The 25,755-nt window shown below is 46.8% G+C and overlaps 1 protein-coding gene across 8 annotated transcripts in view; it reads left to right on the forward strand.

Annotated features, from left to right (window-relative positions):
* The first annotated feature begins 19,026 nt into the window (after positions 1-19,026).
* The window catches only part of UXS1 (UDP-glucuronate decarboxylase 1), a 128,822-nt gene continuing 122,093 nt past the window's right edge, over positions 19,027-25,755 (forward strand). For 3 of the 8 annotated variants that reach the window (XM_073238841.1, XM_037015544.2, XM_037015545.2), the window contains exon 1: positions 19,028-19,210. In XM_073238841.1, coding sequence (XP_073094942.1) covers positions 19,117-19,210 — 94 coding nt within the window. In that variant the 5' untranslated portion in view covers positions 19,028-19,116. Of the gene's footprint in view, positions 19,211-25,755 lie in introns of all 8 variants that reach the window. The other 5 variants (XM_073238825.1, XM_037015542.2, XM_073238828.1 and 2 more) reach the window with 3 other exon arrangements.

The raw sequence follows: 25,755 nt of genomic DNA on the forward strand, positions 1-25,755 counted from the left end.
TGGAAATTCATTCTGCATGCTGAAGAATGAGTCTTTTGATAAAAGAAAGTAACTGTTCTAAAGTACAGCTGTTTATTTAAAGAGGGGGAACTGAATGTAAAAGGAAGTTGTAGAAAGTTTGTGGAAGAATTGATATGGTAATGCTATATTAAATTAAAGTAAATGAGTCTTGATATCAAGTACACAGAAAACTTAGAATTTTGTTTTCAGTTAAAAAGACAAAGTTTTCTTAACTGTTAGTCTGTTCTTAATGTTGAAAGATTGGAAAGGGTTCTCTAATTGTTTTATCAAAGCAGTTTCTCATGCTTAAAGTCTCAATGAGTTGTTGTGTAACAGAGTGCAGAGAACATCAAGTCAGGAAAAAGAACTAATGACACTTAACCTGACTGCCTAGAGCGAGAGCCACCCAGTCTTTTCTTGTGTAAATTACCCAAGGCTTCTGAGAAATGCGCCTACCCTAAGTTAGATAACTAGAAGTGGGCAACAGCCTGGGAACGCCTGGGGATGTAACCCGTGATAAGTCACATAGACATGCTTGGGTAAGCAAGAGATAACAATTGAAGCGGGCAGGCAACTGGCGCGTTCCCTAAAAAGGTTACAATGTCTCCCATTGGTTACAATATAGAGTGTGTTTTAAACCTATTAGTTGTAGAACTGCGCAGGCTTTGATGTAACTGCTGTGAAGATCCTATATAATCAATACCCAAAGTTGCTTTGGGGTCGGCAGCTCGGACTCAGCCTGCGTGTCAGGGGAGGTGCTGTCAACCCCAGCTTGCTGGCTGAATAAAGACTTTGCTTGGATTTTCATCTCCATGTCAGTGTGTCTTGTTCTCTGGGAAACCCCGGAGTCCTAGACCCTAACAGGGGCTCATCTGGGATCCGTGCGGCTTCCCTGAGAACAAAGGACGGCTGGAGGCAAGGTCTAATTGTCCGGACGGGGCAGTGTAATTCGAGGGTCGTCCCCTTGTGTCTGCATAAATCCATTATAAAGCGGGAGTCGCCATCCCGAGTATGGTCTCGGGTTAGTGACCCCAAGTGAGAGAGTCCGGGTTGGTAGTCCCAGCCCCCGGGTTAGTGACCCTGGGTGAAGTCCAGGTGACTAATCTTGGCCCTAGGGTCTGAGTGACTCGACCTTAGGAAAGCAAGTCTGATCGGCAGGAACCTGGCGCCCGAGGAGGAAAGGATCAAGCTCGTCACCCTGTGGCAGTCTGAGTGGATGCCTTACGGGAGAATCACGAGAGTTTCTGAGGATCCTGAAAGTGGTGAGGGTGGTGTGCACCAGAGTGAAAGAAGGACCAATCCGAACGAGTGCGATCAGATGTGGTGTGTGTGCTTGGTGTTATCATTGATTGTTTTATTGCATTTTGGTTTCAGTTTATATTTTTATTTGCGCTTCTCATTTTAAGTTTCCTTGTTCTAAGGTTCTCCTGCTCTCTCTGTTCCTCCTTTCTGCCACTACATCATTCCCCACGGGCACGGGTCAGGCAATTAAGAGCCATTAGGGCACCCACCGCTAGAAGACTCCCGTGATAGGATAAGGGGGTCACAGCCATGAATCCCAGATAAATTCGCGTCCCCTGCAGAAGAAAAACTGTGCAACGACAGGCACCCATTCACAAGCACATACAACAGTCATCTTGTTTGAAGTGGCATCTTCATCCTTCGCCTTTGTCTCCCTCATATTCTTTTTCTTCTTCTTTTTCACTATGGGTCAGACTCAGGCTACTCCTAAGAGTCTGATCCTTTCCCATTTCCCAGAGGTCAAGGAACAGGCCTTAAATATGAGTCTTGGCATCAAGAAGGGTAAGCTCGACACCTTTTGCTCAGTCAAGTGGCCTTCCTTTGGAGTAGGCTGGCCGACCCAGGGGTCTCTTTCCCTGGACCTTATCAGCAAAGTCAAAACCATTATCTCCCGACCAGACCCTGAGGGCCACCCTGACCAACACCCCTATATCTTGGTCTGGGAAAATCTAGCCGAGAACTCTCTATCCTGGCTGAGGCCCTTTTTGGTGAAGAAACCTCATACTAAAGACCTCCGTCCTAGTTGCACAGGAAAAATTAAAGCCCTCTGATCGCAGGGCCAGAAATCCTGTGCACCCAATTGCGCCGCCTGTCCTCCCCTACAGTTCTCCTCTCTAACCCTTCTGCTGATTGAGCAGCCACCCCTGTATGCGGAGGAGAGGGGTGAAGCTGCTGGGAGGATAGAAAACGAGGCTGGGGAACCCAGCAGGAACCAGGCGGCCGCAGCTTCCCCAGACTCTTCAGCAGAGGGAGGCAGGAAGCCAGAAAGAGCTTCCCCACACTCCCCGCCCTGGCCCCATGCTGGGCGCCAGGTAGAATAGGAGGAATGCAGTTAAGGCCTCGGGGGGGCCAGGGAACAAGAAGGGGAGGGTCTCTCCTCCACCTCAGAAGGAGCAGTGCTGGTTCTGCCTGTGCGTGCCATCGGTACAGGCATCACTCAACAATATCAATACTGGCCCTTTTCATCTAGTGACCTCTATAATTGGAAGACTCAGAACCCTCCCTTCTCAGAGGACTCCAAGTGTCTTATAGGTCTAGTGGAGTCCATTATATTTACCCATCGTCCCACATGGGACGACTGCCAGCAATTGCTCCGCACTCTCTTCACGACAGAAGAGCGAGAGCATATTCTCAATGAGGCCAGGAAAAATGTCCTTGGAGAGAATGGAAGACCCACTACCCTCCAGCCCATCATCGATGAGGCATTCCCACTTACGCACCCGGATTGGGACTTCAGGACTGCAGAAGGTAGGGAGCATCTCCGGGTCTACTGCCAGACTCTGATGACCGGTCTCCGGGAGGCCGCCAGACGGCCCGCTAACCTGGCTAAGATAAAAACTATTGTTCAGGGGGAAATGGAAAGCCTAGCCGCGTATCTGGAAAGGCTGTTTGATGCTTACAGGCAGTATACCCCCATAAACCCGGAAGCAGAGGAACATAGATCAGCTGTAGTCCTCTCATTCATCAACAAGGAAGCCCCCGATATCCGGAGAAAACTCCACAAGCGGGAGGACCTGGGGGAGATCTCTATTAGGGAACTCCTGCAGCAGGCAGAGAAGGTCTTCAATGCTAGGGAAACTCCAGAGGATAGAGAAGAAAGGCTGAGAAAAGAGAAATGGGTAATGCAGGAGAAAAATAGGAAGGAAGACAGAGAATTTCAGAAGAGGGAGAACAAGAAGCAGAGGGAGGAGATGGCCAGGATATTCCTGGCCGGGGTGAAGGAGGACCCTAGGCCACCTCGAGGAACAGGACCCTGCCAATCCCGACTAGGACGAGATCAATGTGCCCTATGTAAGAGATATGGACATTGGAAGAGGGAGTGCCCCCAAAGGAGAGAACAAGGAAGAGGGAACCCTGTTAAGACTCTGCACCTAGGAGAGAAGGATTGACAGGGATGGGGCTCGGCACCCCTCCCCGAGTCCTGGGTAACTCTGTGCATGGAGGGGACTCCCATCGGGTTCATGGTAGATACTGGGGCACAATATTCAGTTCTTAACCAGGCCCACGGTCCCCTGAACCCAAGACGCACAAGTATAGTCCAAGGAGCGACAGGGTCCAAGAAATGTGCCTGGACCACTAGCAGAAAAGTGGACCTAGGAAGGCATCAGTTCTCTCACTCATTTCTGGTCGTACCTGAGAGCCCCGCACCGTTGTTAGGTAGAGACTTACTAACCAAAGTTGGGGCACGCATTCATTTTGAACCCAAAAGGATAAAAATCATGGACAAAGAAGGGCAGCCCCTACAACCGGCGCATGTGTTAACTCTTTCCCTTGCCAATGAACATCGTCTGTTTCAGGCAGATCAAGAAAAGGGGGACCAGGGAGAAATGGACTCTTGGTTGCAGAGGTTCCCTTCTGCATGGGCCGAGACCGGAGGAATTGGTCTTGCTAAACACCTATCCCCGGTCGTTGTTCAACTCAAAGCCGCGGCACTACCCATCCGGGTCCGGCAATATCCAATGCCGGAAGAGGCTAGGAAAGGGATAACACCCCATATCCATAGACTGTTGGAGACAGGAATCCTTAAAACCTGCCAATCTGCATGGAATATGCCCCTGCTTCCAGTGAGGAAGCCTGGCAGTAGAGATTACAGACCAGTGCAGGACTTGCAGAAAGTCAATGAGAGTGTAGAAGACATCTATCCTACAGTGCCCAACCCTTATACCCTACTCAGCCCCCTGCCACCCACACATGTGTGGTATACTACTCTAGACCTGAAAGATGCCTTCTTTCGTATCCCACTCTCTGAAGTTAGTCAGCTTTTGTTTGCCTTTGAGAGGCAAGAGCCAGGGGGGGAAGAAAAGGGCAGCTTACCTGGACTAGATTACCACAGGGCTTCAAGAACTCTCCCACCTTATTCAATGAAGCCCTAAGCCAGGACCTGGAGCCCTTTCGTAGGAGCCACCTCCGTGTGACACTGCTGCAATATGTGGATGACCTGTTGCTGGCCACGGAAACCCATGAAGAGTGTGAAGAAGCCACGGGGAACTTGCTGGCTGAACTGGGCGAACTGGGATATCAAGCCAGTGCCAAGAAAGCTCACATCTGTCAGAGGTCAGTGGTCTACTTGGGGTACAAAATATCTAATGGGGCCAGGTGGCTAACACAAGCTATGAAACAAACTATCCTGACTATCCCCGTCCCTTCCTCACGCCGGGGAGTGAGAGAATTTCTTGGCTCAGCTGGGTTTTGCAGGCTCTAGATTCCAGGGTACACAGAAATAGCCCGACTGCTATATGAAACGACCAAAGAAGGGCCGGGCTGGCAATGGACTCAGGAACAACAAGAGGCTTTTGACAGACTAAAAGAAGCTCTCCTCCGGGCCCCCGCCCTATCTCTGCCAGACCCAGAAAAACCCTTTATCCTGTTTATAGATGAAAAGAAGGGAGTGGCTAAAAGAGTCCTGGCTCAGCAGCTGGGCCCGTGGAAAAGACCTGTGGCCTATTTGTCCAAGCGGCTAGACCCAGTGGCCTCCGAGTGGCCACCTTGTCTGCGTATCCTAGCAGCTATCGCTCTACTGGTAAAGGAGGCAGACAAGCTGACTTTTGGCCGGAACCTGAGAGTAACAGCCCCACAAGGGGCTGGAGGATCCTCAAGCATCCTCCAGGAAAATGGATGACAAACCCAAGAGTCACCCACTACCAAGGGCTCCTCCTAGATTCTCCACGAATCACCTTCTCTGACCCGGTAACCCTAAATCCTGCCACCCTTCCTCCGGACCCAGATCTGACGACCCCTATCCATGACTGTAGAGACATCCTTTCTGAAATTATCCAGGTGCGAGCAGACCTGAAAGACACACCGTTACCAAACTGTGAGCTAAATTAGTATACGGATAGGAGCAGCTTTGTGCAGGAGGGGGTCAGGAGAGCAGGGGCAGCAGTAGTAACCCATGAAGAGGAAGTTGTCTGGAGTGCAGCTCTGCCCCCTGGCACCTTAGCACAGAAGGCGGAACTTATTGCTCTCATTGAGGCCCTGGAAAGATCAGAAGGCAAGCGGGCCAACATTTACACAGATAGCAGATATGCCTTTGGCAATGTCCATGTCCACGGTGCCATCTACCGAGAAAGAGGATTCTGTTCCGCGGAAGGGAAGGGACTGAGGAATCTGCAAGAAGTCCAAAGACTACTAGCTGCTGTCAAAAAACCTAAAGCGGTAGCAGTTATACATGTACCCGGCCACCAATCATGGAAGACACCTGAGGCCATCGGCAACAGCCATGCTGATGCGGAAGCTAAGAGGGCAGCCCTCTCGGACTCCCTTGTACTTGCAGCCCTCGAAATACCCATACCTGAACTGCCCCCCTTGCCACCCAAACCTGAGTATTCCCCCCAGGATCTTGAGTGGATTAGGAAACAAGTCTCGGGGAAAGTGTTTGGGGAGGGAAATTGGAGTAGGGACCAAGAAGGTAGGTTGATCCTGCCAGAAGCATTGGGGCAATACATGCTTGCTAATCTGCATAAGTCCACCCATCTAGGCTGGAAAAAGCTGCTCAGCCTTTTCCAGTCCACGCAGTTGGTGTTTCCTCACCAGAATGAGGCAGCTCGTCAGATCACAAAAGAGTGCAGTAGCTGTGCAATGCTACGACCAGCCCCAAGAGGGCTGCACCCGGCAGGTACCCGGGAAAGGGGGAGGTCTCCAGGGAGGAATTGAGAAATAGACTTCAGTGAAATAAAACCAGGAAGGTATGGATACAAGTATTTGCTGGTTATGGTAGATACTTTCTCTGGGTGGGTGGAGGCCTTTCCAACCAAGCATGAGACTAGCCAGGTAGTAGCAAAAAGATTAATTGAGGAAATCATCCCCAGATATGGGTCTCTGAAGCAATAGGTTCCGATAACGGCCTGGCTTTCATTAGCAAAATCCTGCAAGGACTAGCCCTAGCTTTGGGAGTAGATTGGAAGTTACATTGTGCTTATACCCACAAAGCTCTGGGCAGGTAGAAAGAATGAATCGGGCCCTGAAGGAGACCCTTTCTAAATTAGTATTGGAGACTGTCGGGGACTGGGTGACCCTCCTTCCCTTAGCCATCTTCCGTGCTCGGAACTCCCCCTATGTACATAGTTTAACTCCATTTGAGATAATGTACGAGGCCCCTCCACCTGTAACCCGGCGAGTGCAGCTTCCCGGTGCAGAGGACCCATCCCCTGACTATCTGAATGTGTTGCAAGCTCTTGCTAAAGTGCACCAGGAAATCTGGCCCCTGATCAGAGCATATTATGAGGGCAGGAAAATTCCGAGCCCGGAACATGGCATAGTCCCAGGGGATATGGTATGGGTCAAAAGACTCCAAGTGAGGACTCTCGAGCCCAGGTAGAAAAGACTTTACATTGTATTGTTTACCACCCCCACTGCTCTCAAGGTTGATGGTATTGCTCCATGGGTGCACCACACCCACGTTCGGATCCTACCTTGTAACGATCCAAGGAAGCGAAAAGAAGAGTAGAAGGTGCAGCAGCATCCTGCCAATCCCCTAAAACTACACTTAAGCCGAAGATGAAAGAGATCCTGCTAATAAGCTCCTTAGTAGAGTTCTTCATGGGAACCACATCTGCAGGGATCAGAGGCACCAACCCCCATCAACCAAGGAACCTGACCTAGATGCTGATTGATAGCGACAATGGGGAAGTCATCAACTCCACACAACACAGTGCGCCAATCGGAACTTGGTGGCCTGACCTATATTTCTGCTTTTGGCAGATCAACCCCGTTTACCGATCCATCCCTCCAAATTTGGCTTGCTCCCATGGGTTTTATGCTTGCCCAGGAACAGGTAAAGGAAGGCACTGTGGGGAGGGAGGGGCATGACTTCTTTTGTGCCAGCTGGGACTGTGTAACCTCGAACAATGGGGATTGGAGATGGACAGTTACAACAATCAATTCTGTCAAATTTACTTATGTCAACAAGGGCATCCCTTGTCACCAGCCTATGACCCTTTACAAAACCAAGGCTTGTGTCAAAATGGACCAGGATTGGGTAAGAGTTCAATTCACTGAGATGGGCAAAAACACTGAGGTATGCGCTAGATAAATGGACTAGCGTGGGGAATGGTGTATTATAAATATGAGGGGCATGCCGGCTCGACCCTCATCATTAAATTAACCGTGTCAACTCCCACCGCCGCCGTAGGTCCCAACCCGGTTATAAATCCCCAGAAACCTTCAATCCAGGACAAGGGCCTGAGCAAAAAGGGTGAGAAAATGCCGACCAGAACGCTTACTCCAGAGCCCACGAGAGGACCGGGTCCATCGACCTCTGAGTTATGGGCCCAGCACACTCCCTCCGGGTTAGATAATCCCATGTGGGACATGGTGCAGGCAGTAGTAGAGACTCTTAACCACACCACTTCCTCCCTCACCGATCCCTGTTGGCTATGCTACCCAGGTTCACCCTCCTTCTATCAGGCAATCGGGATAAACGGCTCCTACACTATCAACAACTCCCATCCCACTTACTGGGACGGGAGACCGTGGGGACTTATAATCGCTCAAGTCTCAGTCGTTGGTACGTGTGTAGGCACAGTCCCGACGACCCAGAGCCAGTTATGCTTCTCCTATAATAACACTACGTGGGAGCAGGGAAAGTGGATTATACCCTCCTCGGGCTGGTGGCTCTGCTCAAAGACAGGCCTCACTCCGGCCCTATCCACCTCTGTGTTCAATGCTAACAGTGAGTTTTGTGTGCTGGTGGCCATTCTACCTCGCCTAATGTATCATTCTCATGAATCTCTGCTTTCTTATTGGGAGGAAAGGCTGAGCCCCCACCGGAGCAAGAAGGAGGTTGTTACCGCCCTGACCAATGGGACCCTCTTCTCTCTAGGGATAGCAGGGGCATGCACTGGGGTCGCAGCCCTTGTAACACGAGAAAAAGGGCTCACAGCCCTGAGGCTGGCAGTCGACAGGGACCTAGAACAACTCCGACAGTCAATATCAGACCTGGAGCAATCCCTCACCTCCTTGTCAGAGGTGGTCCTACAGAACCGAAGAGGCCTGGACCTCTTGTTCTTAAAAAAAGGTGGGCTATGTGCAGCCCTAAAAGAAGAATGCTGTTTCTATGTAGATAAGACAGGTGCAGTCAGAGATTCCTTAGCCAAACTAAAAAAAGATCTTGACAAGCGGGGTAAAGAATATGAAAGCAGCAGCAGTGAAGGCTGGTTTGAGTCTTGGTTCAAGCACAAGCCATGGTTTGCTACCCTCCTCTCGGCCGTTGCAGGGCCACTGGTCATCCTGCTGTTTTTGCTTACCATCGGCCCGTGTATAATAAACAGGCTGCTTAAGTTTGTGCAGGAGAGGTTTGACACCGTCCAACTCCTGGTCCTTCGCCAAAAATATCAGGCCCTAGACACCGCTGCGGAAGATTCCTTAGTCTGATCAAGAAAAGGGGGGAAATGTAACAGAGTGCAGAGAGCATTAAGTCAGGAAAAAGAACTAATGACACTTAACCTGACTGCCTAGAGCGAGAGCCACCCAGTCCTTTCTTGTGTAAATTACCCAAGGCTTCTGAGAAATGCGCCTACCCTAAGTTAGATAACTAGAAGTGGGCAACAGCCTGGGAACGCCTGGGGATGTAACCCATGATAAGTCACATAGACATGCTTGGGTAAGCAAGAGATAACAATTGAAGCGGACAGGCAACTGGCGCGTTCCCTAAAAAGGTTACAATGTCTCCCATTGGTTACAATATAGAGTGTGTTTTAAACCTATTAGTTGTAGAACTGCGCGGGCTTTGATGTAACTGCTGTGAAGATCCTATATAATCAATACCCAAAATTGCTTCGGGGTCGGCAGCTCGGACTCAGCCTGCGTGTCAGGGGAGGTGCTGTCGACCCCAGCTTGCTGGCTGAATAAAGACTTTGCTTGGATTTTCATCTCCGTGTCCATGTGTCTTGTTCTCTGGGAAACCCCGGAGTCCTAGACCCTAACAGTTGGAGTATTTAAGAAAATGAGATCTTAATATTAAAAGGAGTAAAAGCTAAACTTTGCTAACAACTGTGTAATCTTCTTTATTTGTCTTTGAGGTATTTTGTTGTCATTCTGGTGAAATGGATAAGTATTCTTACATGGCAACCTATAATCCTATTTAAGGGTTACAAGTGCCAAAAAAAAAAAATCAAATGCAAAAAGATGCTTTTACCTCTAGTTAACACTGACATTTTCCAGAGGGCCCCTGGGACATGTCAGAGGAATTTTTTCTCATTGGGGAAAGTATTTGGCTAATTTGACATATTTATCTGACATATATAATTACCTGCTTAATTACCTGGAAAGCACTGTCAAAGGGAATGATGCTAAACTTTGTTACTGAATGTTTTGTGGTACAGAAATATCTGAATTTCTTTATGTCAACTGTCTTACAGTAAGCTCTCATCAGATCTTAAGCCATTGTCACTTGTAAGTCTTGTCATTTAAAGTCACTGTTTTATTACTCCTAAACTAGTAAAGAACTAGATTTCAGCAGAACAGGTATTGGTTACATAGGATTAAGTAAACTAAGGAAGATGATTCTGTGGCTTTTTGTTTCAAATGTTGCTGATAAAGTGTTTTAAGGTTTCTCTCTTAAGCTGACAACAGTTTAGTAAATGACAATACCTTTGTAAGCAGAATTGAAACATTTATCTTTCTCTCTACCTGATCCCTCTAGAATTTAAAAACTCTCAGTGACTACTTTTATATTTCATGGCAGTATGTTTATTTGCATAAGTTCAATAAGAATCTGCTTTCCTTGCAAGAAGACCAATTAAAAACAATGGTTATATTACCAAGGCTTTAACTGGAATGTTATACCTGAGAGACACGTGTGTAAACTCAGATATGAACAGACAGCTTTAAGGAACTAAGGTTGACTTTATAAAGCTAACAAAGCCCCTTGGAAGAACTGGCCTGGGACCTTGCTTACAGGGTTCCCAGCAGCCTTACCAGATGAGTAAGGAAGGTCACTTCCTGGCAGATCCTTCCTGAGGAGGAATGTCTTGGGAACCTCAAGAAGAGAGGAATTTGCCCAAATCTACAGGTACTGCAGGCAAAACCTGATGGCAAGTCTGGCTTGGCTTTCTGGCCTGGAGAGGCCTTTAAAAGTTCAATCTGAAATTCCTTTTAAAAAGTTCCAGCAAAGCATGTTCAGAAAAGCCTATGTAATCAATTGCTCTTCTTGATACACTTGTGCAAATAATCAAGCCAAGTGTTAATTGTTTTCTTGATCTTGTTACTTCTAATAAAAATGAGGGTGATTTTAGAGAAAAGTATTGTTTCAATAATGCAGCCTTATCTATACTAAATCCTAATACTAGTCATTGGAACATAGACTGTTCCAGAATTCTTGTTTCCCCCAAATATCTGGCTATGAGTTCTCTAGATGTTTTAGTTTTATCTTATCATTTCAATTAAAGTTTTATTATTTCTAGTCCTCATATTCAGCCATGCATTCTTAATCTCGTCAAGTTGATTCAAAATGAAAATCCAACTCTAGATGTTACTACTTAAACTAATAACAGATTTGTTCTATCTTACCTAAAAGCCATAAAACAATAGAAATGGAACCCAAGATAGATGTGCCCATCTCCTGAGGCCTCTCGACCCAGCACTGATGAAGACCTAACTGCACCCCTCACTGCATCCCCTCTCAGCATAAAGCAGCCAGAGCGGTTGTCGCGCCCTTTCCCTAGCAGTAGCTAGGGTTTCCATCTGTAGAGGGGGGAATGAGATAGGGACCGTGGGTGTAGTCACAGTAGGGTGAGGGCCTCTGGGAAAAGCAGGGCAAATATTTAGTCAGAGCAACGTAAAAATGGGCAAAGAAGTCCCCACTGAAACTCTGTGTTAAGCATTGTGCAAAGTCAAGGTCACACTAATTCTCTAGGGAAAGATACCAGACTAAGAATATAGACATCTTCAGTGAGATCAGTTAAAGGTCAAAAGGCCGGGAGCAACTTGACCTGGAATGTTTGAGTGTTCCGCAAGGGTATCTCAGCATAACCCATGACTTCACTGTAAAGATCCCTAGCAAATGGACAAAACCCAGCCCACCTTGAGGGCAGGGCAGGTGGTACAAGTCCACACCCCTAAGCCTTTTTTTGATGTTCTTGAAAAATTCTCAATTGCCTATAAAACCCCTAGAAAATGCACCATCACAGGCTCTTTTGTCCCCTCCTGGCTTGAGCCAGGAGCTCTGTCCTCTCACTTTATTCCTAAATAAAAGCCTGTACCTTGCTCTCCTACCTTGAGTGTTTGTGAAGCTCATTCTTCGGCTTTGTGAACAAGAACCCTGGCATCACAGGCATTACCAACATCGCAGCATTGTTCCTGCTGTGTCTGGATGCAGGAGCCCTTCCTCACTGAGCGCTTCAGGCAACCAGTGCATTTCTACTGGAGCTGGCATGGCTCTGAAATCTCTTCAGTCTGAATGCTAGACCAGGAGTCTCATTAACATGCAAACACCTGGGAGGAAAAATACCCTCAGTCTTCACTGAGTAACACTCCAGAAAGACCTGTCATCCTTGCATATGGCGTGAAAGCTCTACTTTATTAATCTTTCTCTCCTTTGATAACTATAATCAACCAGAACATCTGTTGTTGTACTTCTGAAATATCCCTCAAATTCACTTCCATGAGCTTTCCTCCCTGACCATGAGTGTATTCCTATCTGTGACCTACTGCACCAGCCTTCTATGCGTGGAGCCCACTCCAGCCAATGCTGCCAGAAAACCTGGCTGGATGATGGGAGCTGCTGCCCAGGGAAGGCCAGTCACACCCTAGCGTCTATAGACTAAAGACCAGACTATTCTGATCAGTCTTTAGGAGATACTATAAGGGTGGCATGAGAGTACTGCTTAGGGAGGGAACTCCATTCCTTTGGAAGATGCTCTTATTAGTGGGTTTAGATGAGAAAGGTGAGGTTGCTAAGTTATAGACCAAACAAAGGGAAACAAACTGCATGCATAGAATAGCCAGCAGCTCCACGTGTGGGCGGGCCAGGGGGCCAGAGCACAGAGATGTAAGCATACAGAAGAGAGGAAAGGGTTGTGTGTGTGTGTGTGTGTGTGTGTGTGTTATGATGGGGAAGGGATGGAAACATGCATAGGTCGCCATCCCAGGGGTGAAGTCGTCAGCAAACTATTAGGTGCCACTGTTGTTAAAAAGAAAACCGCAGGCCCAGCGTGAAGTCCCTTCTGCTGGGTGGTCACCAAACGGGGGGCTGAATACTTAACCTAATGGCAGCTTCAACCTCCCCAAGAAATGCCTTAAAGGTCAATCAGGAGTTTTCTGGTCAGCACCTATTAAGTACTCTGTCACCTGAGCCCAGACCTTCCCCTCAAAAGAAAATGAGGTCATCTGCATAAGTCCTCCTGCTCTTCCCTCTAAGGGAGGGTGACCTGGCCTGAAGCAGTCCCTTCTTTTTTTTTGCTAATACCTTCATGCCCCACCCTCCCGTCTACTAAAACCTTGCGTTTTGTACAACACCTCAGAGCCTCTCTACTTGCTAGATGGGATGTTGCCTGATTTATGCCAATTAGATATTCAAATTTGTTTTACAACACCGCTACATGTGTATACTGAAATTGGACAATTAAGGAAATGGATGGTAGATGAGGTGGGAGCCAGGTTTCTTCTCACTGTTGGAGTGGGAGGTTGCTGCTAAGCAAGGGAGGAGGCTGAAAGGATCCATGTGGCAAAGCATTAGAGCTGGAGACATCAGGATCAACTCATGTGTAGCTCACTGTGGTTACCTGTGGAAATACTGACCGATGTGTCAATACACAGGGGTTATTTTGCACACACGTATTTCTCTGCTCTGTCGGCTGTGCAAACCCAGAGGCGGCAACACCCAGTAGTCCTGGCACATGGAGACAGAGCATCCAGTGGTCTCTAACACCATTCTCCATTAAAAGGAACCAGGGCTCCTTAGTTTTAAGAGCCCTGGTTTTAGCTGATTATTTAGGACTTGGGAGGAAATATACAAGAGAAACTGAAGTATCTTGTAGTGCCAGAAAATAAGGAAATGCTAAAAATACCAACTACAGTGGGGATATATCAAAGGGGCCTATGAGCTAACTGGAAGAGCTGCCAGGGACCCAACTGGAACAATCTAAGCAATAAAACAAAGTAGTGCTGCATTATAACTCAAGTATAAAATAGGTATCCATGTGCCCATATTGATACAAATAAATGATTGAATAACTAAGTAAGTGGGGGAAAAGAGATTGATCTCCCTAATTAAGGACTCCAAGTGACTTATGTTGATACCACACCCATGGAGGGGAGCATAACTGCCCACTCCTTACTAGGGGGCTGTGTGGGGTGACTCTGAGGAGGATGGACTGGAAAGGGGCAAACAGTAACTCTACAGTGGAAAAATCTGACACCCTACCTCAGCCGGGTTGTCAGGGCCAACTTCCACAGTCATAAATAATGTCAATAGCATGAAGCTTTGAAATGTAGCGATATAATATGAATGCAAGACATTAATAATAGGGGATAATGGGTGTGAGGTATATGGGAACTCTCTTCTGTATTATGTTCTCAATTTTTCTGCAAATCTGAAACTGTTCTAAAAAATATAGTCTATTTCTTTAAAAGACCCATAGGCATGGGAATGTTAGACAAGCAATCTCAAGTTATCTATATTGTGGGGATATTAAAGCCCCCCATTCCCCAAGCCTGAGAGGAGGTATCATGTACTCACTTCTTCTGGTTTGATGGTGGGGTGGAAAACAGCTACAGGGCCAAGAGACCTACCCCCATTCACCTCTCTGCTGAATGTCATGGAAGTAAAGTCCTTTTAGAAGGGACTCCAGCACAGGCTCCATGGACAGTGGCCAGCAGGGACCCACGGCAGAGAGGAAGCTGTGCAGACCAAGGTCTCATCAGGAAAACTAGTCTTAGTGTTTCAAACAGAGGAACTTAATATAGACGCTTGTTTACAAAGTTGTTGGAAGGATTAAGAACAGAAAGAAGAGGGAGAAGAGGGATTCTTCAGGAACATGAAAGAAAGGAGTAATGCCCAGGGACCAGAAGCTGCAGACAGCCTGGCGATCAGCCCTGCATCAGCCCAGAAGGGAGGCCTTGATTCTGGGGGCCTGGGTCTCTCACCCACTCTCACTAGCCAATGGCCAAGGCTGGGAACTCACAAGCACTGGCAATGGGGCACCATGGAAGAACCATGAGCAGGGCATCTCGCTTCTTCCCACTGATCTTCCACCACCCTTCCCATCAGCAGAACCTACCAGGGAGCTCAGAGATGCCACGTGCACACTCCCATCCCCGGAAGGATAGAACAGAGACCCAAGCATACAGAGGCTGAGACAACCAGCACATGGACAGTAGTTTCTAGCATATATAGCCTTCAGCTAACCCTTGTTAACAATACCCAGCTTTGGTGAGCCTGTACCAGCTGACCCAGCGCACCACACTCTCTGAAAGCAATGTCTCTCTCTTTTTTGTGGGGTGTGGGGCAAGGAAAGCAACTTTATTTGGAAAGCCAGCAGGCAGGGAAGATGGCAGACTCATGTCCTTAACTTAGGGCTGATTTCAATTTTCTTTTATATCACGAAAGAGGGACCAAGAGGTCAGTGAGGTCAGGAGGTGACAGTCTACCTCAGACATCTGGACATCAGTGAGGGTCAGCGAGGGTTGGAGGAGGGTGGTAAAACCCCTTGTCTGTGGTTAGCTGACTCGTTTCTTGATGTGGCCTGGCCGTGATGTTCCTGAAAGTCCTTGACAATCCAGTCGTCATTTTTGTTACTTCTTTATTTCCTCAGGAGAGGTGAGTTTAGGGTAAGGGACTGGTTGCATCAGTCTTAAGCCATGAGCAAAATGCCTTCTGATGATTAACAAGCCTATGTGCAGGGCTGCAAGGCTGAGCAGAAGCTTTGAACCCAAAGATTAAGAAGTGAAGGAGACAGAGAAAATATGAAGGCAGAGATGCCAAGCATTTTTCACTTTCTTACAATTCCTTACTGTCAACAGTCCATTCCAAAATCCTGTAGGATCAGGGACAAAGTGATGTCATCTGTCATGTGACTACTTCCTGCTGGACAGGGACAGTGAGGGCCACTCTGGAATGAAATCATGTAACCTGATTTATTAACGTTTTTCTAGTGCCTCACACAGGCATAAGAGCCTGTGTACTGACTATAGGCATCTCTTTAGTAGTGTCAGTAATCTTATCTATATCAGAACAACCTTTGTTTGGACAGAACATAAAGAGTTTGACCATTATATAAATGAGTGAGACAATAAGAACAGTGAGACTCATCACATGTATTACCCCTAAGATTGAGGGAATCTCGCTGGGAATCCATGAGAAAAGCTCTGTACTTACAAGTATTTACCAGCCCCAGATTTCATTTCACAAAGATTGGCAACCTTGAGATCCTGGGGGAGGATGGCAGAAAAACGTCCCCACCTCAGAAACTTATAAAAGTTTCACCATCCAGAAGTTACTTTGACAGATGGCTTCATCACTTCAAACTCACTGGTGATCTTTCTGAGTGGCCCATACAGCAACAGGCATTAAGATTTTCTAAATGTAGGCTGTTGTGTCAATTTCTCTGAATTTTGTATCAAGTCATCTAGTTTCATTTTGCAGGGCTTTAGTTCTCAATGATTCCAAGTCAAAAGAATGGGAGAAAATCGGAAACAGTAGTTTGGAGAGTCATAGTCTGATATCTCAGGAAACCAGAAGAATTCAGGATCCAGTCCAGTTTACAAGCAAACAACAAACCCCCAAAGACAATTAATCACAATTAGAATCTAATATCCACAAAGGTGTGTTACTGAAACATTGTTTTCTCTCTAAAATCATCCTTATTTTTATTAAAGATAACCATTTTTTTGCAAATTAAGTCTCACAAATTTGGCTCAATTATTTTCACAAGAGCAATAGGAATAGTGCTATTCTTTTAAATCTGCTTTGCTGGAGTTTATCATAAGGAGTCTCAGATTGAATTTTCAAAGACCAGCAAGTCTCTCTCTTGCAGGTTTCCTTAGCCATCTATCTGACAGCACTCATGGCTTTCTACCATGAATTATTGTTATTTCCCCTACAGAAAAGCTTCCTCATGTAGGGGAAAGGTGTGGGTTGACACCCAGCCCCACACTCACAGCTGTGTGGATGCTGACTAAACTCTCAGAGCTGCAGTTTCCTCATCTATAAAGGAAGAGCAGCAATAGTGACCCTCTCCACAGGACTGCTGCAAGAATGAGATGAGATGTGAGAGCATCTGGCCTAAGTCCCAGCACAAGGTAGAAGTCTAATCAGTGTCACTTTCCTACCCTTCTTTGGCTTTCAACACTTGAGGAGAGGACCATACTACAATTCATTTTGAGATTTCCCTTTTTAACTAGTAATTGCTCAAAAATATTAACATGTCCACTGAAAAAAAGAAGTGGTTGATAGCAAGGGCAAAGAAGTTGAGGATGTGAGCCCAGACCAGCTGGGCTTGAAGAAAAGAGAAGGGAAGGGAAGCCAGGGGCTCAGGAAAGGGACCTACTAAGCCCCTGGTTTCCCTAGTGAGCCTGGAGAGCCTATCTGGCACATCCTTCCCCTCAGGTCTTCTCACCTTCACTGGGCACAACACTTACTACTGCTTACTCCCCACACCAATTCTGGCTTTCCTTACGCTGTAAATCAGGGTCCTGGGCACCAGCAGCCTTCTGGGTGGTAATAATAATGATAGCAGCAGTTACTTTAACTGTGGCTGCTAATGGTATTTCCATATACTTTACCCAGTGGGGCAGAAGTCAGCAACAGTGTATGACGGTGGGAAGCACACTCGCTCCACTAGGAATCCGGGGTTTTAAGGAGTTTTGCACAGAAATGGCATGTATTTCACAATTGGTAAGATACCTATCAACTAAACCCTGCCTGCAATGCAATATGCTTGAAATCTGCTTACGGCTTCAATCTGATTTCTGTTGGTAGGGCAAGTGTCAACAAAATCTTTTCTGACATCTCTGTTCCTCACCTTTAATCTAAAAACCATGGAATCTGAATTGGAGGAGCTCAGAGCCCTACCTGCTCTAGACACCTTGCTGCAAAAATCATAGCTCTAACCTAAACTCAAACTGTGAACAGTAAGTAAATGAAGTCTCAGACAAAATGCAGTTTATTCCAGACAAGTGGACTCTGGAACCCCAGGCTTCTGGCTCCTCCAGCAGTGTTCTCTGGGCCTCCTAAGGAGGTGTTCCCTGCCAGCCTTCTTGGATACTTCAGAGACTGGGGCTGGGCTTCTTGAAAGGAGGCCTCTCCAGCTGTGACCAGCGGTGATAACAGGGTGGCTCTTGCTTTAGCAAACTGCTCATATTTCCTCCCCGTTCAGTGATTCTCCACCCGTTAACGGGGAAATCTGGGATGAGGAAGGTTGTATTAGAATTGCAGAATCTTAGCATTTGTATTACGTAGTATGAAAAGTACATTACTGTTTCGATTTGTTGCTAGTTGCTTATTTTTCTTGGAGGTTCCCAATAAAGCTAAAGAAAAGTACTGGATTGTTAAGTTTAGCAAAAGGGCCTGGCGTTCCAAGAGGTCAAAGACACTGCTGGCTGCTCTGATTTCCTCAGCGGCACATTAAGCCTGTAGCTCCCCAACACTTTCCGGCGTCTCTCTTGCCTTGCCATTTTACAGACCTTTGTGTACCATCTTTCTTTCTCTGCCTGGGCCAGCCTTCGCGTGGATCCGATAAGCTCCTATTTGCGTATGGTCTGATACACCTCCTTGCTAGTAGTAGTCATTCAGTAAATGCTTATTGAAGAAATGAATTCAGTTTCAGCACATGCAATCCGTACACCGCCACAGTTCACCACCATACTATGTTAAAATATATACACTCAAGAAAAAGATGGGAATGAAACACATGGTGACATCTTCAGTGTTTTTCTCTAGGTAAAGACAAAGCAATTTCATTCTCTTCCTGGTTTTCCTAACTTTAATACTACAAGCATTATATTTTTAATAATGACGACAAACTTTGTTTTGAAAAGAAAGACATCCCAGTCGATCACAGTAGAGAGAAAGAGGCATCGGAATTTGACGTTAGCAATGTTTGGTGCATTGGTATTTCGCTGCGGCGATCGTTACTAAAGAAGCCAACATAGCCCAGAGAACTAGTTCACTTTTTGAGCGAGGCGGCCAAAGAACTTCTAAGACAGGGCTAAATTTAGCATAAATATTTCTTTTCATATCAACATGGGAGCCCACCGCGTGCCACCCACTGGGCTGGGCTCGGAAACCCGGCGACCGCGGCCGCAATTGGAGAAACGCTTCGCGTCCACAGCCCTGACACCACTTTGGAAAAAACACGTCGCGCCGCGCATGCGTCGTTCCCGGCCAGCCCCCACCTCCCAGCCATATTCTCCGAAACCTTAGTGCTTGCGTCTGCAATTGCGCCTGCAGCGAGAGGCGGGGAAGGGGCGGTGCGTCGGAGGGAGAGGCGGAGGCGGGGAGGGGCGGCGCGTGCGCAGTGGCTCTTCCGGCAGGAAGCCCGGCGCGCGGGGGCGGGGTGCGCGGGGAGGGGGCGGGTCTTCCCCGGGCGGCCGCCGCCGCGCATTGTGAAGCAGGCGGGCCCCGCGCGGCAGGGCACCGGACCGGCGCGGCTGCCGGGGATGGTGAGCAAGGCGCTGCTGCGCCTCGTGTCTGCCGTCAACCGCAGGAGGATGAAGCTGCTGCTGGGCCTCGCGCTGCTCGCCTATGTCGCCTGTGAGTGCGCGCCCGCGCCGGCGGGGGAGCCCCATTCATTCCCGGGGCCACGGCGGCGCGGCTGGGGTGGCTGGCCGGGCACGGCCCCTGGGCGGACCTCCCCGCCCCGGGCAGGACCTGCACCTCCTGCTCTGCGCTCTCCGGGCTGCGGGCCGCTTTCCCTGCTGGGCTCCTGCAGCGGAGCAGCCGGCCAAGTTGGACACGGACAGTGACCGCTTAGGCCTAAAGAAGACTGGGCGGCCTCGGAGGGGCCCCTGCCTCGGGGCGCGGCGCTGTCCTCGGCCGACCCGGCTCCCGCCCGCCCCCGCCCCGGCGCGTGATACTGGTGTCCACGTCGCACGGGAGCCGGCGACGGTCCGCGGGCGATCGGAGCGTGCCGCGGGGACACCCTGGGGGCGCCCGCGGCCGCTCTGCCGAGCTGGTGAAGTGGGATAAAAATACTGTTGCCGTTGGCAGAGTCCCCGCTACGACTGTTTGCTCCGCAGGAAAATTACTCAGCATTTAACTCTTGGGGAGCCAAGCGCTGCTTGCCCCCCGGCCCGCGGCCGCGCCCAGGTTTGGCGCGCGGGACTCCCGCACTGTCATTACCCCACCACCGCCAGAGAGGCTGGAGGGGCACTTGGCAGGCAGGTGGTGCACCCTGTGTCTTCTTAGAGGCAGAAACCGCCCTTTAGTTCCTTTTTTAAAGATCTGTTCCATGGGAATATATTTTAATTGCTTCTATTAATACTTTACGAAGTACCAAAACTGGATTAGAAATAGCTCCCAGCGTGAGCTTCGTTTGAATCTAAGCCACCAGACAGACACAAACTGAAATGAAACCACCTGCTAACCGGTTGAGAGGGGGACTTGGGAGAGGGACTAGGTCAGCTCTAGGAAGACATGTGTGATTAAGACCCAGCCTGTCTAGTACAGCCCAGCTGTTCCAGGAGGTGGAGCTGAGGAAGCTCCAGCAGGGCTCCTGGTTGCTACGCAAGGTTTCAGGCCAGGGATGGGTGTTAGATGTGAGTAGTTCGCAAGCTAGGAAAAGCTAGTCTCAAGTGTGTGTGTAGTCAGTCTTGAGTAAGAAAGCCTAGACCCTGGGAAAGACCATTTGAAATTGCATGATTATTGTTAAAACAATAATATACCTAAATTTGCTGAATGCTTTCCATATATGTGCAGGCATGAGTCTCTCTCACTGCCTCATTTAATTATTTCAACAATAGGAAATAGATACTATATCCCCATTCTAGAGGTCAGGAAATTAAGGCCAAGAGAAATTAGGAAGTTACAGATGATCACACAAATGATAACCTATAAAGAGCTAAGTTCAGAATTCACAAAGGCAGGGGCTAGAACCTAGGCCTGCAGCAGGTGTAGTGTTGATTATGGGGGCTGCTAAAGTTAGAAGGGTTAAGGATGATAAGGTAGGGGATCTGGGGAGCCACAGGAAGTTGCTCATTCATTTGATCAGGAAATCCTGCTGAGTCCTGTTGTCTGTTGCCTGCTTGGTGCCCAGACCCCAAGAAGTGCAGACACCTGGGCTGTTCTGTTGTAGAGTCTAGGGCAGTGTTTCTTAAAGAATGTGCATCAGATCACCTGGAGCGTTTTCAAAACATATTGCTGCCTCCCACCTCAAGTTTCTGATTCAGTAGGTCTGGGGTGTGTCCTGGCAATTTGCATTTCTAACAGCTTCACCCGGGAAGCTGTTGACTGGTCTGGGAGCCCCACTTTGAGGACCACTGGCCTAGAAGATGAGGTGGTTATGACTTAGATAATCATCCAAATGAGGGTTAAATTACAAACTGGAATGAAGGAAAGGAATGCGTGAGAGCTTATGACTGGGCCCCTGCATTAGAGCAATTGGGCAGGAGGAATTGAGGCTTGAGCTGAGAATAGAAGAGGGAATGTGTTCTAGAAGGAACAGCATGTGCAGAGGCCCTGTGGCAACCAAGTGCAGTGAGTGTTCTAGGAATGCAGAGAAGGGTAGTGTGTCATTGGAGTGTGAAGATGAAGGGCAGTGATGAGGCTGCCCAAGGAAGGCAGAGCAGGCAGGGCTGGGAGAGGCCTTGTGCCAGGTCATGAAGAGGGTGATTTCAGTTCTGAGGGGGTTAAGAGTAGGCTGGAGGCAGAGTTAAGGATAAGCAGGGATGGTAAATTGGAGACACTCTGCAGGAAAATCGTTACAGGGCTCCTGTCTTGAGGACACTGGAAATGGAGGTCAGCAGGGTGCCTGTGATTTCTAGTCTCTGCTTTTCCTTATTAACAATCTTGCTCTGCCTGTTTGGAGTAAAATCTCTCCCCATGTAAGAAAACTGTCCATACTCCCAAATCACACACCTCACTATTAGCCAGTCTAGAAATGCTCTCTCTATTCCTCTCAAGTTCTGCTGCTCCTTCTCATTCCACCTCTTACATCTGTCTCACAATTGTTTTTGCCTGCTTGGTCCTGTCTCCCTTTCCGCCATCACATAACTGGTCTGTGTCATGCCCAGGGGAGCATATGCCAGCTTGCATTGCCCTTGAGTTCTTTTCTGTACATATGTTTTCTTGTCAATGAAATTACCAATCCTTGAGGACAGGGATTATGTCTTAAGTGTTTCAGCCTCTGTAGCACTTAAATGAGTGCTATGAGCGCACTGGAAGAGCTGTAAGGTCTGGTTGGTTGACAAGTATGCCAGCCTACCAGGCAGAGACTCAGCTTGACGTGTGTAGTTTCAGAAGTCAAATAGCAGTCTGCTGGGTTTGTTAGGCAAAATAGGTCCCCTGACACTATTTCCATCTACCTATAGGCAGCACTTAATCCTCTTTGTCAGTTGTTTGGCGTTTGGCTTTGTGCCATAGAATCTCATGTTCTTGGTTTTTCATTAACAGGTATTATGATTCTCTTCTTTGGAACATAATTGTTTATTTGCTTTCTTTTCTTCCTCATCTCCCACAGAGATGTGTAATTGTGAGGATATCAACATTTAATATTTATATGTATGACTAAATGCTATTCCTATTCCTAGTAGGTTGTGTTGTATGTGACTTTTTTTTTCCCAGCAGCTGATAATTGGCTTGTTTTTGTTTTACTTTGCTTTTATGTGCTATTTCTGATTCAACTCTAGATGTTTTGTTGGTTATCTGCATCTTTCCTCAAGATGCTGGGAAGCATCAGGACCCCTGTGGGGAGTCTTCCTGAAGATGACCCCAGACCCTTTGGCTGCTCTGCCCGTCAAAGCTCTCCTCTCTCCTGATTTCACACTTCAGTGAGCTTGGATGGGCACGGGAGGAGAATTTTGAGGCTTTGTTTTTAAGTGTCTGTCTTCCCATTTAATTGATTGATAATGTACAGTTCTAGAAAAAGCTTCCTTCAGAATTTCTTGGGCATTGTTCCAATGCCTTCTGGCTTCTAGTGTTGAGGAGGAGTTTGAAGCCGTCCCTTTTTTGGGGGACTTGCATTTTCTTTCTGTAAGACTGTGGGATCTTCTTGCACAAGGGCCACTGTTCAACCACATGTCTAGCTCTCTGTTCAGTCTTAGTTCACTTCTGGAGCTTGGTTGCCTCATAATCATGTGCCCAGCAGCTGAGAAGGGTACCCAGCTTCACTTCGGTGCCCAGCTTCACTTCTGCGCCCAGCATTTAGCCGTGAATATAAGTTTCTTCCTATCTGGTTTGATAAATTATGTTGTTCAAGATGAAGGCCTCAGTGCAGACCCCCCGCCCCAACGCCCTCAGAGTGAAATCATCCTGAGGAATGTATCTCTCTTCTTGTCAGCCCCTGAGAGCTTCCAGTTGCTTGTTGCCGGTTTAAGAGAGCCTGGCCTAACTGCCCATCTCCATCTAGATCCACACAGCTTGCCCTGGAAGCATTGCTGCTGTGCGCTGGATCCTCTGAGCCCTTGTGACCCAGGAACTCTTAGGCTTTGGTTCTGGGAATTTTCTTAAATTACTCTTTGGTTATCTCCTTTCTATTTTCTGTCTTCTCTTTCTGGAATATTAAGCTACTGTAGAACTGCCTGGTCTAGTCCTTTTATTTTCTATTTTCTCCTCTTTTTAAAGTTTCACTCTACTTGCTGGAAACATCACCTTTGTACTCTAACACTTCTAGTGATTTTCTTACATTTTATTTTTATTTATTATATTTTTATTTTGGTATTGTTAATGTATAATTATATGAGCAACATTATGGTTACTAGACTCTCCCTATATATCAAGTCCCCACTACATATACCCCATTATAGTCACTGTCTATCAGCGTAGTAAGATGCTGTAGAATCACTACCTGTCTTTGTGTTATACTGCCTCCCCATGTCCCCCTGCCCCCACTACATTATGTGTGCTAATCGTAATGCTTCTTTTTTCCCCCTTATCCCTCCCTTCCCAGCATTCCTCTCCAGTCCCTTTCCCTTTGGTAACTGTTAGTCCATTCTTGGGTTCTGTGAGTCTGCTGCTGCTATGTTCCTTCAGTTCTTTTCTTTGTTCTTATACTCCACAGATAAGTGAAATCATTTGATACTTGTCTTTCTCTGCCTGGCTTATTTCACTGAACATAATACACTCTAGCCCCATCCATGTTGTTGCAAATGGTAGGATTTGTTTTCTTCTTATAGCTGAATAATATTCCATTATGTATATGTACCACCTCTTCTTTATCCATCTACTGATGGACACTTAGGTTGCTTCCATATCTTGGCTATTGTAAATAGTGCAGCAATAAACATAGGGGTGCATATGTCTTTTTTGCGATTGGGCTCCTTTTTGAGAGTCTTAGGGTGAATTCCTAGGAGTGAAATTCCTGGATCCAACAGTATTTCTACTTTTAGTTTTTTGAGGAACCTCCTTACTGCTTTCCACAAAGGTTGAACTAATTTACATTCCCACCAGCAGTGTAGTAGGGTTCCCCTTTCTCCACATCCTCACCAACATTTGTTGTTGTTTGTCTTTTGGATGGTGGCCATCCTAACTGGTGTGAGGTGATATCTCATTGTGGTTTTAATTTGCATTTCTCTGATGATTAGCGATGTGGAACATCATGTGCCTGTTGGCCATCTGAATTTCTTCTTTGGAGAACTGTCTGTTCAGATCCTCTGACCATTTTTTTATTGGATTATTTGCTTTTTGTTTGTTGAGGTGTGTGAGCTGTTTATATATTTTGGATGTCAACCCCTTAGCGGATATGTCATTTATGAATATATTCTCCCATACTGTAGGATACCTTTTTGTTCTATTGATGATGTCCTTTGCTGTACAGAAGCCTTTTAGCTTGATATAGTCCCACTTGTTCATCTTTGCTTTTGTTTCCCATGCCTGGGGAGATATGTTCATGAAGAAGTTGCTCATGTTTATGTCAAATAGATTTTTGCCTATGTTTTTTTCTAAGAGTTTTATGGTTTCATGACTTACATTCAGGTCTTTGATCCATTTTGAGTTTAGTTTTGTGTATGAAGTTAGACAATAATCCAGTTTCATTCTCTTCCATGTAGCTGTCCAGTTTTGCCAACACCAGCTGTTGAAGAGTCTGTCATTTCCCCATTGTATATCCATGGCTTCTTTATCGTATATTAATTGACCATATATGCTTGGGTTTATATCTGGGCTCTCTAGTCTGTTCTGTCAGTCTATGGGTCTGTTCTTGTGCCAGTACCAAATTGTCTTGATTATGGTGGCTTGTAGTAGAGCTTGACGTCAGGGAGTGTAATTCCCCCCACTTTATTCTTCCTACTCAGGATTGCTTTGGCTATTCGGGGTCTTTTGTGGTTCCATATGAAGTTTAGTACTATTTGCTCTAGTTCATTGAAGAATGCTGTTGAATTTTGATAGGGATTGCATTGAATCTGTAGACGGCTTTAGGCAGAATGGTCATTTTGACAATATTAATTCTTCCTATCCATGAGCATGGGATGTGTTTCCATTTATTGGTATCTTCTTTAATATCCCTCATGATTGTCTTGTAGTTTTTCAGAGTATAGATCTTTCACTTCCTTGATTAGGTTTATTCCTAGGTATTTGATCCTTTTTAATGTAATTGTGAATGGAATAGTTTTCCTGATTTCTCTTTCTGCTAGTTCATCGTTAATGTATAAGAAAGCAACAGATTTCTGTGTATTAATTTTGTATCCTGCAACTTTGCTGAATTCAGATATTAGTTCTAGTAGTTTTGGAGTGGATTCTTTAGGGTTTTAAATGTACAATATCATGTCATCTGCAAACAGTGACAGTTTGACTACTTCCTTCCCAATCTGGATGCCTTTTCTCCTGTGGCGAGGACCTCCAGAACTATGTTGAATAGAAGGTGGAAGAGTGGGCATCCTTGCCTTATTCCCAATTTTACAGGAAAAGCTTTCAGCTTCTTGCTGTTAAGTATAATGTTGGCTATGGGTTTGTCATATATGGCCTTTATTATGTTGAGGTACTTGCCCTCTATAGCCATTTTGTTGAGAGTTTTTATCATAAATGGATGTTGAATGTTGTGGAATGCTTTTTCAGCATCTATGGAGATGATCATGTGGTTTTTGTCCTTCTTTTGGTTGATGTGGTGGATGATGTTGATGGATTTTCTAATGCTGTACCATCCTTGC

The sequence above is a fragment of the Manis javanica genome, chromosome 1 (genome assembly GCF_040802235.1).
Source record: "Manis javanica isolate MJ-LG chromosome 1, MJ_LKY, whole genome shotgun sequence".
Lineage (NCBI taxonomy): Eukaryota > Metazoa > Chordata > Mammalia > Pholidota > Manidae > Manis > Manis javanica.